Source organism: Lepidochelys olivacea, assembly GCF_965140295.1.
Source record: "Lepidochelys olivacea isolate rLepOli2 genome assembly, chromosome: 6".
NCBI lineage: Eukaryota > Metazoa > Chordata > Testudines > Cheloniidae > Lepidochelys > Lepidochelys olivacea.
The window spans coordinates 30846687-30859714 of record NC_140416.1 but is presented as its reverse complement, the minus strand read 5'-3'; the positions used below and the strand labels follow the sequence as shown (position 1 = coordinate 30859714).

The window sequence follows — 13028 nt, the reverse complement described above, 5'->3', positions numbered from 1 at the left end:
AGAGAAAGAGCGACCATTGTAAAGACTCCTTGTACCTGTGTGGGTTCTGATATGTTTCTGCAGGTCTCCAGAAGTCTTGAATGACTTGGTGCAGTTCTCCTCTGTACACCGATAGGGCTTCTCTCCAGTATGGGTTCGGACATGGCTTTTTAACCCATAACCTGAAGACAATTTAAAAAAAAAAACAAACCAAAATCTTAGATGTTACAATACTGCCATAGAAATATATCTAATACTCCGAATGTATCTGGTCACAAGAACTGTGCTCGTCAGTCCAGTTATGAAGTCCTCTGACCAATCAGTAACAAAAATCAGTTCTTCTATTCATCTCACTCTCCAAACATATCACTGATCACATAACCAGAGCAACAAAGCACTGCTTGCATTTTAGAAATCCTCTTTCACATTACTTATGAAAAACATACTTTTTCTAATTTTTCTCCTTTTCCTTACAATGGGACAAATTCTGGTGATTGTACCAAAGTGGTCAAACCTTTGCTCAAGCTTCTGTAAAAGAAAAAAAAAGGTCCAGAACAATCTGTGCTTTCTCTCACTTAGCAGCTATTCTCATCATAATAGTTTCAGACAGAGCCCAATCCTGCTCCCACTGAATTCAGACACACAGCTGGCACGTGGCTCCCATTTATTTATTGGCTTCTTATTCTACAAACGACTATTCTGAGTTATAAAATTGCACCCATCAGTCAAGCCTCCGGGTGCTATTTCATTCTTTTAGAAACACATTATGCAATAACCATAGACAATCTCCCCTTCTAAGGCAAATATCAAGAGCAATAATCCTGTGATAAATAACAATACTGAGAAATTTAAGGGCCTGATCCAGAGGCCACTGAACTCAATGGGAAGACATCCCCCCCTTGAGGAGGCTCATTCACTTCAGTGGGCTTTGGATTAGGCCCTAAAGGGACTGCCTTGTGCTGTGCCCTGAAGGGACAACAAAATGGAGGTTTTGGTGAAGTGAGAAGGTGAGGGCTAGTTTCTGAGCAAAGGATCCTCCACTGAGAGCATCCTATCTCTAGTCCCCTAGAAAAATGCAGCACCAAAGAACCCAGAAAAAGTTGCTGAAGACAGACTAACATGCATCTTTCCTGGCCCCACAGTGATACACACATTTCTACTAAACAAAGGCTATGGATTTTCAGAATGTGGTTCCTGATTTAACTTTACAATGTGCTGTTGCTATATCTCCGTAACAGTTGAAGTTTTGATTAAAAAACACTATTTGAAAACATGAAGTGCGTCTACCAAGTTAGCCAATCCCCTAACTTGTGTTCTTTCTTACTTCTACAACACAAACACAGCCTCAGAATCCAACTCAGAAAAGCTACTACTATTAAATCCAGGTCATTTAATCCTTGAAGATGCATTTAAACATCTGCAGGGTTTGCCAGGCTCAACTGGTACAATAACTGATCAAAAATACACTTAGACATTAATAGGAAAATAAAAGGTAATGTATTTGTCCTTCTGTCTGTTGCAATGGTATGCAGCGGGGGTGGCCAAACTGCGTCTTGCAAGCCACATGCGGCTCTTGCATAGTTAAAGTGCAGCTCGCAGAACCCCGCACATTCTCCGCCTACCAGACTGGCAGGGAGAGTTCAGGGCTTCTGCCCTGCAGTGGGGGGAAGGGCTTCTGCCTGAGATGACAGGTGGCTGCTGAGAGTGGGAGGACAAAATTTAAAGGTTCAGCCTCCCCAACAGCTTGAGTCACCATCCCCAGGCACATCCCCCCCTCTTACCCTCAGCAGCCCCTCCCTGCAGCTCCCAGGTGTTAGCTCCCCATGGAGAGGCAGCTGCAAACAGCTGGGAGCTACAGGGACAAGCAGCAGCAAAAGCAGTGGCACTCCCTGCAGTTCCTAGCTGTTTGCTGCTGCTTCTCCGCATGGTCGCAGCTCCCAATTTGCCAGCTCCAGCAGCTGCCGTGCAGGGAGAAGGCCTGGCTACACCATAAGACCGAGTGGGGTCAGCAAACCCTGGCAAAAATCAGGTGTGGGACGGGGAGGGAATGTGATCCCACATGCCCTACCCCACGCATTACCTCCGGCTTCTGCCCCAACTCAGGGCTTCAGCCCCACGGGGCACACCTGCCAGGGCTCAGGGCTTCAACAGGAGTGGGACTTCAGCCCCAAGCAATGAGAGGCACCTCCCATGGGGCTAAAAGCCAGAAACCCCCGCTCCTGGCAAGGCTAAAGCCCTGAGCCCCAACAGGTGCTTCTCACGGGACTGAAGCCCCGAGTTCCGACAGATGCGCCCCAGCTCTCGAACTTCTGAAGATTGTCATTTGTGGCTGAGAGGGTCAGTAAATTTGGCCACCCTTGTACTATAATCTTAAAATTGCTTTACGAACACTGTGCAACTAAATTTATGTGAAGTCACTGAAGTGCAGTTGTTTTTGTGTTGGCCTTTCAGCCCAGTATTGCTTATATTAGTATGCCTACAAAGAAACCAGGCTTTTTATATTACAATGGAAGGAGTTCTTCATGCAATCTTCTTAATCTTTCAAGTTTCAGGGTTTTTTTTAACCCTATCTCTTTGTTTCTGTGTATTACAATCATATTCAAAAACCAAGAAAAGAACATTTTAAAACAGCCACTGCTTGTTTTACTATCCTCCATATTTTACTTACTCATCTCATCACTCCATTTTACAAGATCAAATGAAATGTCATGCATAAATGGACTAGTCTGTATGAGCTGTTAAATTCACTTACTTTATGAGAAATGTCACTGCTTGATGCGACGGTGAAAAAGAACCAGATCAAGCACACCGCTTGACACAGAGTATCACCGATCAAAATTTTTTTTTCAACTGGGGATCAGAGGCTCAGATATCCTTGTCTGCAGCCAGCAAGTTGAGCCTTTTTATTTTCACCTTATTTAATTCATGAAACTTATTCCACATTAATAGATTTTTCTGTCCATAGTGTAGAAACTGACAATAGGATGCTAGATTACACATTTTCTTCTGTATCTCTTTGTTTCATTATGTTTCTGCTTCAATAACACTCAAAATACTCTTTTCCATAAGCCTCATTCCATCTTTACTAAGCTATGTTAGCTGAAAATATGCCCACTTCTCATAAATGGACTGAAATCTAGCCTTTCTGCATAGCAGTTTAAAAACTGCATTACCAAAAACATGTCTTATAAGGAAACAGACAGGCCCTAGCAAACAGGAGAAAACACTCCCCAAAACATTACCTGTTGCAAATGCTTTGCCACAACCAGGATGTTCACACTGATATGGTCGATCTCCTGTGTGCGACCTTTCATGCACCTGTTAAAAAGACATCCACCACACTGATATAATACAGTATTTTGTCCGCTTTCTCGAATATAAAAACTATTTCATTGTCAAAAATTATATGTTTAGTCTCTCTTCTTGGAAGTCACTGCTTAAGAAGTGTTCTTTTTTTCAACAATAATAATGATTTTTTAAAAATAGGATAATAATGTGTTCTGGAAAAGTAGTAATGTCTCTGTTTTCAGGATCTGACCTGATGCCCTGATCAGTTTTATTGAAACAGGTGATTTGTCCTATTTTTGTAAAGAAGCAGAAGAGACAACTGAAAGGGTCACCAAACAGCTAAACTGGCAAAATTGACAGTAGTCTGGCTGTGTGCATGTGTGTCTCAAGGGCTACACTCCACCCTGATAGGGTTGCCAGTCCACTTTTCAACTGGAATGCCTGGTTGAAAAGGGACTCTGGCAGCTCCGGTCAGCACTGCTGACCAGGCCATTAAAAGTCCAGTCAGCGGCCCAGTGGGACTAAGGCAGACTCCCTGCATTCCCTGACTCTACGCATCTCCCGGAAGCAGCTGGCATGTCTGGCTCCTAGGCGCAGGGTCAGCCACAGGAGCTCCGCGGGCCGCCCCCACCCCGAGCGCTGGCTTTGCAGCTCCGACTGGCCGCATCGCCTGGCTGGAGCCTGTACCCCAACCCCCTGCCCCAGGTCAGAACCCAATCCCACACCCTAACTCCCTCCCGGAGCCCGCACCCCCACCTCCTGCCCCCCTCTCACACCCAAACTCCCTCCCAGAGCCTGTACACCACATCCCCTCCCACACCCCAGCCCCAAACCCCTCATCCCCAGCCGCACCCCCTCCTGCACCCCAATGCCCTGCCCCAGCCCTAAGCCCCCTCCTGCACCCTGAACTCCTTATTTCTGGCCCCACCCCAGTGCCCGCACCCCCAGCTGGAGCCCTCACCCCCTCCCGTATCCCAACCTCAGGCCCCAGCTCAGTGAAAGTGAGGGAGGGTGTAGGAGAGGGAGCGACAGAGGGAAGGAGTATGGAGTGAGCAGGGGGCGTGGTCTAGGAGAAGGGGTATGGGCAGAGCTTCGGGGCAAGGGTGTTTGGTTTTGTGCAATTATAAAGTTGGCAACCCTTCACTCCAATCTTCCCTCAATCCCTATGACGCCTCCCAGTGATCCTTCCCCTGCTGCATGAGACATTTAGCCAGTACTCCACCACTGGATTAGATCCACATGGAGTGAGAGACTGATTCTAGACTGCACTATCATTGGAAAGGTTGCACCCTCCCCCATCTGCAAGCGACTAACCTAGTTGGCATCTGTACTTCTCTACGTTCCATGTACCAGAGCTAAGCACGGGATTGAAAAAGGGAACCAGGGAGCAAGTAGAAAAACAAGAACTGTTCCAACTTTTCAACTTTGAATATTTGATCGCTCTAAAGAACTAAAGATCACAATACAGCAATATGAGAATTCATATGATAGAGCAGAGCTTCCCATTGTATATAAACATAGAAATTAAAATTTAATTGTAGCATCTCCAGGCTACTGCTGATGGTGGCTATCTTGATGAAAAAAGTGACATACTTTGTGATACTTGCAATATAGGAACCTTACACATCTACATTCATTCTGCTTTGAAAATCCGAAGATTGACAACCTTTACATTCAACCTTTTTTCCTGCTGGTCTTCCCAGTTCTCAGCTGTGATGCATTTGTTTAATTCATGTTTTCTGGCAGCGTTTCCCAAAGTGTGGCGTGTATTTGGCTGGCCCACTGATAACAGTCCATTACCTGTTAAACTTTCTAAAAAGGGCCTCATCGCAGAACACTAAGCATGACAGTTTGGAGAAACTGGGGCATCTAGAACATCCTATTGATGGAGATTTCAGTGTACTCAACTTAGGATAAAAAGAATGCTCTTGTGTCTGACTTCTTGTATGTTTCCATTACCTTTGTCCATGTAATTGTGTAACCAAAGAATGCCTGCAAGCCACTGACCCTCATTCTGCAATTACCTTAAGATGGTGAGCTGTTGTGTACAATTTTCCACAGCCATCATATTCACAGCGAAAAGCCTTCTCTCCACTTGGCTGAGATTTAGCTGTCACTCTTGTTCCATGTCCTTGCAAGACAATCTAGGATAAAACAAATATGACAACATGGAAATCATTTAAGACGTTTATAACCAATTAGACAAAAATCAGATTTTCAAAATAAGAAATAATGAGAGTTAATCCTAGTTGATGTCTTTTGACTCAGTCCACCCTGCCATTTGCTGTGTTTGCTGATTCTCCTCCTGAAGCTTGTCTTCCTTCCAACCTACTCTCCCTAATGTCCCTTAAGTTTCATTTCCTTCTCCCGTTCTTGTCTTCATGCCTTCTTCAATGCAGCTCCTGCAATTGGAATTTCCTCTCAAACTGGTCTACCAAGCAACTTTATTTCTCTTTATTCAAATCTTTCCTTAAAACACAATTCTTCTGTGAGGCTTTTTAATAATAACCCCCCAAATAATTAATATAGACTTAAAAACAAACGATTTTTAAAAAAAAAAGCATTTCTGGCTTGAAGATTAGACCTTGAGCCTCTATGCCTGCATATTTGGACTGTGTAATCTATGTTTTGGTTAGATTATCGATTCCTCAGGGTAGGAACGGTCTTTTTATAGGTTTATATGGGGCTGAGAATACTACCAGGGCTCAATAAATAAGAAACAATTATTCAAAAGTTAAGAGTAACATTGCACTTCAGTCTGCAAAATTTTGGCCAACAGAATTTTGTTGTGAAAGGAGGAAACAAAACACAGAAGCCTGTGAAGTTAATTTATTTTCAGCTAATAAATGACAATGGCATAAATGAATAATCAAAAAACAGTGAAAAGAAAGTTAACATGAAAAGTGAGTCCAGAAAGAATGTAAATAATCTAGTGGAAGTGAATGGGTTAGACTATAACACTTGTCCAAACTCATAGGAAAGGTGCTAAAGGAAGTGCTTCTCTGAACACATTCAGATGCCGTGCTTCCTACTTTCTACTCTGAAAGTGCCTGCTATCTCTAAATTACAATACAATGTATATGCAACTGCAGACACTTGTAACTTTTATTTTTAATATTAATCAGCAACAGAAGCAACTCCCAATTTACCTTTTTAAAATAAAATATTAAATATCAGGTCAGGACAGTCCAATTAGGATTTACTTTTTTTTAAAAAAGGTTTACGTCACCAAATATTAACTCATATGGTTTATTTTTTAAATTATTAGTATTTCAGAGAAAACACGGCTCTAAATATTCCCCGGCAATATTTGCAACCCAATGGAACAATGCACTGCACTGGTACATAAAAACTAGAACATAAAATAGATTTGAAATCCATTATAAACAAAAGCAAAACTAACTAATCTGTCTTCCTTGTCCAAATTGAAAATGCAAAAAGTAAACAAATCAGGTTAATTGGAAAGAGTAAATTATATTGTTAAAATTATTTCATTTTAATCATTTAAGGTACTAATATTAACAAATGTAAGGGAATATTTTTGTTAAATATTATTTTTATTCTGACAGTGTCCCTTTAAAGTCTAAAATCAGTGTTTCCTTGGGAGAAGTATTACTGAAATACACAGCTGGGTTTAAGTTTCCGTTTTCAAAATGCTGGTGATAAAGGGCTATTTTATCTTTACCATCATGAAATAAGATTCTCTGCTTGCAACACAGATTACAAGTAACAGAACACACGGGACATCAAAATTAATCCAATCTTTTGAGCCAATAACTCACTAATTTTAAGTACTAAACTTACTACCACCAGAAAAATAGCTATATAATAACCAATCTAATGGCTCAAAAAGGTGCCGCATTGGACAACTAATGCCCATGATTACCTTTATTGTTTAGCTGAGGATTTCAATGTATCATTCCTCTAATAAACATGCAGACACCAACCTGAATCTAAATGAAATCATGGTCAAGTGACTAGTGATTTTGGGGTGCCTCAACTAGAGACACCTCAAAGAGGCCTGATTTTTAGAGTGGATACTCAGCACTTTCTGAAAATCAGGTCTCATTCTGGGTCGGAGTATGCTGCGCCCTGGCTCTCCTCAGCTGCCATATGTTTCTTTGGGAATCAAAGCCAACCTGTACAAAGTTACAGCAGACTCCAAGTTGCTGTGTGTTGTGGCTGGGTGGGAGAATCAATTTTCTTCTTAATGTAGTTGCCATTGAGGGCCACAGGTTAGACACCACATCCACAGACCATCTGAAAATATTGGTGCCAGGAAACTACCAGGCTGGGGACTCACCAATTTTTACTACTACTAAGTATAACTAAAATTAATGAGGGGCCTTCAGAAAGTGAAAAATAAATTGTTTTCAACATTTTGTCTCTCAAGCAAGTTTGCTATTGGAAACCTGCTACTCTGCTACCCTGCTATGGCCTCCTCGCTGAAGAAATTCTGGTGATGAAATGGGAAAGCATCATTCAGCTGACTGTACACGGCTACTAATGATCAAACAGAACTGTAGCATACTAATTTGTCCTTGACTGTTGAAACAGAGGGCCCATACCAGCATCCATGAAATCCTGAACAGTAGAGTTTAGAGTGACTGATAGCATGATTTAATCTAGGCTGTCTCCCCTAAGTTACAGAGTAAAATTTCTTTCTGTGAAGGAATTTTCATACCTTGGGGATAAAATTACTTAAAATTTGGTCCCAGCTCTCTGACACCATTGTGGCATGTGAGATGTGGGCTTCCAGTGCCTTTGGTATGCAGACAACATCCAGTTTTAAATCTTAATCTTGTCTGACTTAGCTTTCCAAAGAGCTTATAACCAGAATATTCGGAGGACATCATCAAATATTAAGAAAAGGAGTAGTTTTCCTGTCTTTCATGGGTGGAGACACAAATTTCACTTTGTTAGGAAATTCTCCACCCCATCTAAATCATGTCCTCATTAGCCAGGAGCGGCAGGAATTACAGAGATTTTCTTTGATGTAGGAAGAAAGACTTTTTATTGGTTTTTTTAATTACCTTTTTTGTTTGTGGAACTTTAAAGTAAAGAAGCAACTCTGTTCTTTCCTTGTCTTATTCTATTTCTTTACAAAAAGACCCTGTGAAGAGAAAGACCGTCATACCCACTTATGTTTAAGAGATTGAGACTCCTGACCCTTCTCCGGGCCTAGCTTCAGAAATTGCATCCAAGTTTTCCCACTAGAACCTCTCAGGGAAGACTTCCCTTTTGGAAAGATTTTTAAACTTTAAGTGGTACTATGAACTCAATGAAACAATCTTATTTTCAAAAGGAATAGAAATTTTACATTGCTCCTTAAAGGGTTGATTTGGATCAAGGCCTCCTTTGCTGCTCCCTTGCCCAAATCTGTGAGACAAGTGGGGGGCACTTGGTAGAAGAATGAAATGCTACCAAGGAGACCGAAGAGAGCGTCTGGAGGCATATACCCAGTATGTCTCTCTAAGGAAAAGAACAGCCACTTCATAACCTTTTGTGAGATAACTGGAAGCTGAAAAACTAGATGTAGAATTGCTTAACCCAGAGGTTCTCAAACTTCATTGCACCACGACCCCTTTCTGACAACAAAATTTACTACACGACCCCAGGAGGGGGGACCAAAGCCTGACCCCGTCCTGGGTGGGGGGGCCAAAGCCCAAGTCTCACCACCCCAGGCAGGGGGACCAAAGCTGATGCCCAAGGGCTACAGCCCCAGGCAGGGGGCCTGTAACTGAGCCCCACAGCCCAGGGCTGATGTCCTCGGGCTCCAGCTTTAGCCCCGGAAGGTGGGGCTCGGGCTTTGGCCCCGGCCCCAGCAAGTCTAAGCCAGCTGTGACAATCCCATTAAAACAGGGTTGCAACCACTTTGGGGTCCCGACCCACAGTTTGAGAACTGCTGTCTTAACCCCTTACTGCTGTGTCCTCAAACCAAGAGTCAGCCTATAAACCCAAATCAGAAACCCAAGAGAATTTTTTTTAATCTAGCAGTTTTCAGGAGAAAAACTTTGAAGACGATAGTGGGTGGGGGGAAAGGAGGTTACTTAACTGTAACTGGAGGGTCTTCCAGATACGTGGTCCCTATTTGTATTCTACATGTGGGTACGCATGCACACCATGCTCTCCTGACTCTGGAGATTTTTAGGAAGCAGTATCCATTGGTCCCCACATGAGCGGTTGTTCTCTTCATGCTCTGAACTGAGGGCATAAGGGGCAGTGCAGACTGGCACCTCTCCAGTTCCTTCTCCTACTACAAATCTAGTAATATCCGCAGCAGAGGGAAAGAAAGGCAGGTAATGGAATACAAATATGGACTATACATCTAAAACACCCTCGAGTAACCTCCTTTTCTTCTTTGAGTGATGGCCCCTGTATGTATTCCACCTGAGAGATGAGTAAGCAGTAGTCATACCGGAAGTGGGTGCAAGGTCACAGAAGTGATGGCTGAATGTAATATTGCTGTCTCCACAGCTGAATCTGTAGTTGATGACTGGCTGAAGCGTAATGTCTTGTAAAGATGTGGAAGGAGCTTCAGGTAATTGGTCTACATATCTCTAGTAGAGGTACATCTCTTACAGATAAAGAAGAGATTGCTTACACTCTGGTGGAATGACCCTCACCCTCTCTTGGGGAGGTATGTGAGCTAGTTTCATAGCAAAGGAGAATGCAGCCAGAGATCCATTTAGAAAGACTCTGAGCATGTATATCTTGACCTCTCTGCTATGGTAACAAAAAGTCTAGATGTCTTTCTATGAGCTTTTGTAAATAAAAGGCCAGTGCTCTTTGGACATCAAGAGAATGAAGACATCTCTTCTCAGCAAACACATGGGAAAGAAAAAAAAATGGTAAGGGGATGGTTTGACTCTCGTGAAATTCTGAAATTACGTTAGTGATGAATTTCAGGTGGGGGTGAAAAAAAAAAGACCTTTTCTTTATGAAAGATAGTATATGGTGGGTCTGCCATGAGCCCTCCCAGCTCACTGACTCTTCTGGCTGATGTGATGGTGACTACAAAGGCAACTTTCATTGAGAGAGGGGTCATGGTCCATGTGGCTAAAGGTTCAGGAGGAGGTCTGGTGAGAGATGAAAGAATAACATTGAGGTCCCATTGAGGTCTTGGCTTCACCAGTCGTGGGAAGGATTTAAGAAGTCCCTTACGGAATCTATTTGTCATGGGATGAATGAAGAGGATACAGTCGTTGATAGGAGAATGAAAAGCACTGATTGCTGCTAAATGACTCTGTAAGGAGCTAACAGAGAGACCCAAGCCTTAAGGATAAGTAGATATTCTAGAATAGCAAGGATCCCAGTGCTAGGGAATTCTGCACAACTAGTAGTTATGCTGCAGAAAGAGTTACTTGATGTCTGATATATCAATTCCAGAGGTTGACTGTCTCTGCGCACAGAGGAAAGGATATTGTTCCTCCCTGCTTTTTTATATTTAGAAGACAGTTAACACACTGTCTGACATTATCTGGATATGTCATGACTGAATGAGTGGGAGGAAAGTGTTGCAGACCCAACAGACCACTGTTAATTCCAATAAACTGATATGCAACCTGAATTCCCGAAGGGTCCAGTTGCCTTGTGCAGTATGATTGTTCATATGACCTCCCCCATGTAAGAGGGAACTATCTGTAATGATACTCACCTCAGGTGTAGGTGTGAGGAAAGGAGTCCCCACTTGAACTTTCTCCGGCTTTGTCCACCGGCTAGAATCTTGGATGGAACTATTAATTGGGACTGACGTTGATTTTTTCTGGTGAGTAGATGGACTGAAGCAAGGTATGCAGATAATGGAGATGGAGCCTGGCAAATGGCATCAGGTGTGCACATGAGGAAAAGGCAAGTCTAACTGAAGTCCATGGGTGACCTGTTTTATGAGATTGCCCATGGCATGGAATCTTTCGACTGGTAGCTAGGATTTTGCTCTCATTGAGTCTAAGGTTTCTCCTAAGAAGTTTGAGGACCTTGTGGATGGTCAAAGAGGACTTTTTGTGATTGGTAAAAATTCCCAGGGAATGTAGCATACAGAGGAGGAATTGAGTTGGCAACTGGGCCTTGTATGGTCGGCCTGTAAAAAGCCAGTGAGTCACAAAAGCCACAAATGAGGGATCCATACTCTTTCTGGTCACTTTCTCCTGCTAAGGAGGTTTACTCTGGCAAAATCTACAGAACACAGGTGTAAGGACTGTCCTGACCTTGAAGGAGAGGAGGGATCTCTTTTCTGGGGGGCATCCTTGGAAGAAGATGATTTGTCTCTATGCTTGTAAGAGTTTCCTTTACTCTCAAGAGAAGCCTTCTCCTTTGTCTTGGAAGTCTTAGCCTCGACTCCTGAGCTCCTGCACTGCCTGTTGACTGAGGCTGATGTACAGGGGGGTCTCCCCGACCCAGATCTGAGTGGAGTCTCCTGGCTTTCTCCATCAGATGTTTTCTAAGTCTTAGCTCTTCATCATCATGAGTTCTGGGAGGGAAGGAGCAGCAAATCCTGTACTTCACTGAGATGTGAGCCTCACCTAGGCAGTAATAGCAGAGTTGGTGTATGTTGCTCACTAAAAAGTAGCGGGGACAAGAAACGTAATTTTTGAACTCCAGGACTCTGGACATAATCCTAACTCCTCAGGAAGGATTTCCTGGGGACAGTGAAAAACAACTAACTAACCACACTAGTACTTAAAACTAAAAGAGTTAAATACTAAAACTATTTAAAAATATATTTACATATAGACACAATTGAAGAAGAAACTGGATGAAGGTTCCAACTCAGGCCATGTGGCAGTAACAAGGAACTGGAGAGATGCCAGTTCCCTTATACCCTCGGTTCACAGTGAGAACAACAACTGCGTGTGTGTGGACCAATGGACACTGCTTATTAAAAATATCTGAACTAAAGATGCATCAGGCAAGGTATTTCCAATAGAGACAGGGAAGTGTATCATTATACAAGGCACTGGTGATACCTCATCTGGAATACCATGTGCAAGTCTGGTCCCCCATGTTTAAGAAAGAAGAATTCAAACTGGAACAGGTGCAAAGAAGGATTACTAGGATCATCCAAGGAATGGAAACCCTACCTTATGAGAGGAGACTCAAAGAGTTTGGCTTGTTTAGCCTAACCAATAAAAGGCTGAGATATGATTGCTCTCTATAAATTCATCAGAGGGATAAATATCAGGGAATTATTTAAGTTCAGTGTCAAAGCTGATGCAAGAACCAAGGGATATAAACTGGCCATCAGTAAGTTTAGGCTTGAATTTAGATGAAGGTTTTTAACTATCAGAAGAGCGAAGTAACAGCCTTCCAAGGGGAGTAGAAGGGGTAAAAACCTAACTGGCTTCAAGACTGAGCTTGATAAATGTATCGAGGGTATCGTATGATGAGACTGCCTACAACAGCATGTAGCTGATCTTCCACTGCTAGTAGCAAATATCTCCAGTGGCTGGTGATGGGACACTAGATGGGAAAGGCTCTGACTTACTACAGATAATTCTTTCCCAGGTGTCTGGTTGGTAGGTTTTGCCCACATGTTCAGAGGCTAACTGATCATCATGTTTGGGGTCAGGAAGGAATTTTCCCCCAGGTCAGAAAGGCAGAGATCAAGGAGGAAGGGGGGGGCTGCCTTCCTCTGCAGCATGGGGCACAGGTCACTTGCAGGTTTAAACTAGTGTAAATGGTGGATTCTCTGTAACTTGAAGTCTTTAAATTATGATTTGAGGACTTCAGTAGCTCAGCCAGAGATTATGGGTTTGTTACAG

At 42.9% G+C, this 13028-nt stretch overlaps 1 protein-coding gene across 1 annotated transcript in view; it reads right to left on the bottom strand.

The window, feature by feature from the left end:
* The window catches only part of ZNF143 (zinc finger protein 143), a 74541-nt gene that overhangs the window by 38661 nt on the left and 22852 nt on the right, over window positions 1-13028 (bottom strand). Inside the window, exons 8-10 of the mRNA XM_084632338.1 lie at window positions 5292-5411; window positions 3222-3297; window positions 36-161 (exon numbers count right to left, since the gene is read on the bottom strand). Coding sequence (XP_084488464.1) covers window positions 36-161; window positions 3222-3297; window positions 5292-5411 — 322 coding nt within the window. The remainder of the gene's footprint in view (window positions 1-35; window positions 162-3221; window positions 3298-5291; window positions 5412-13028) is intronic.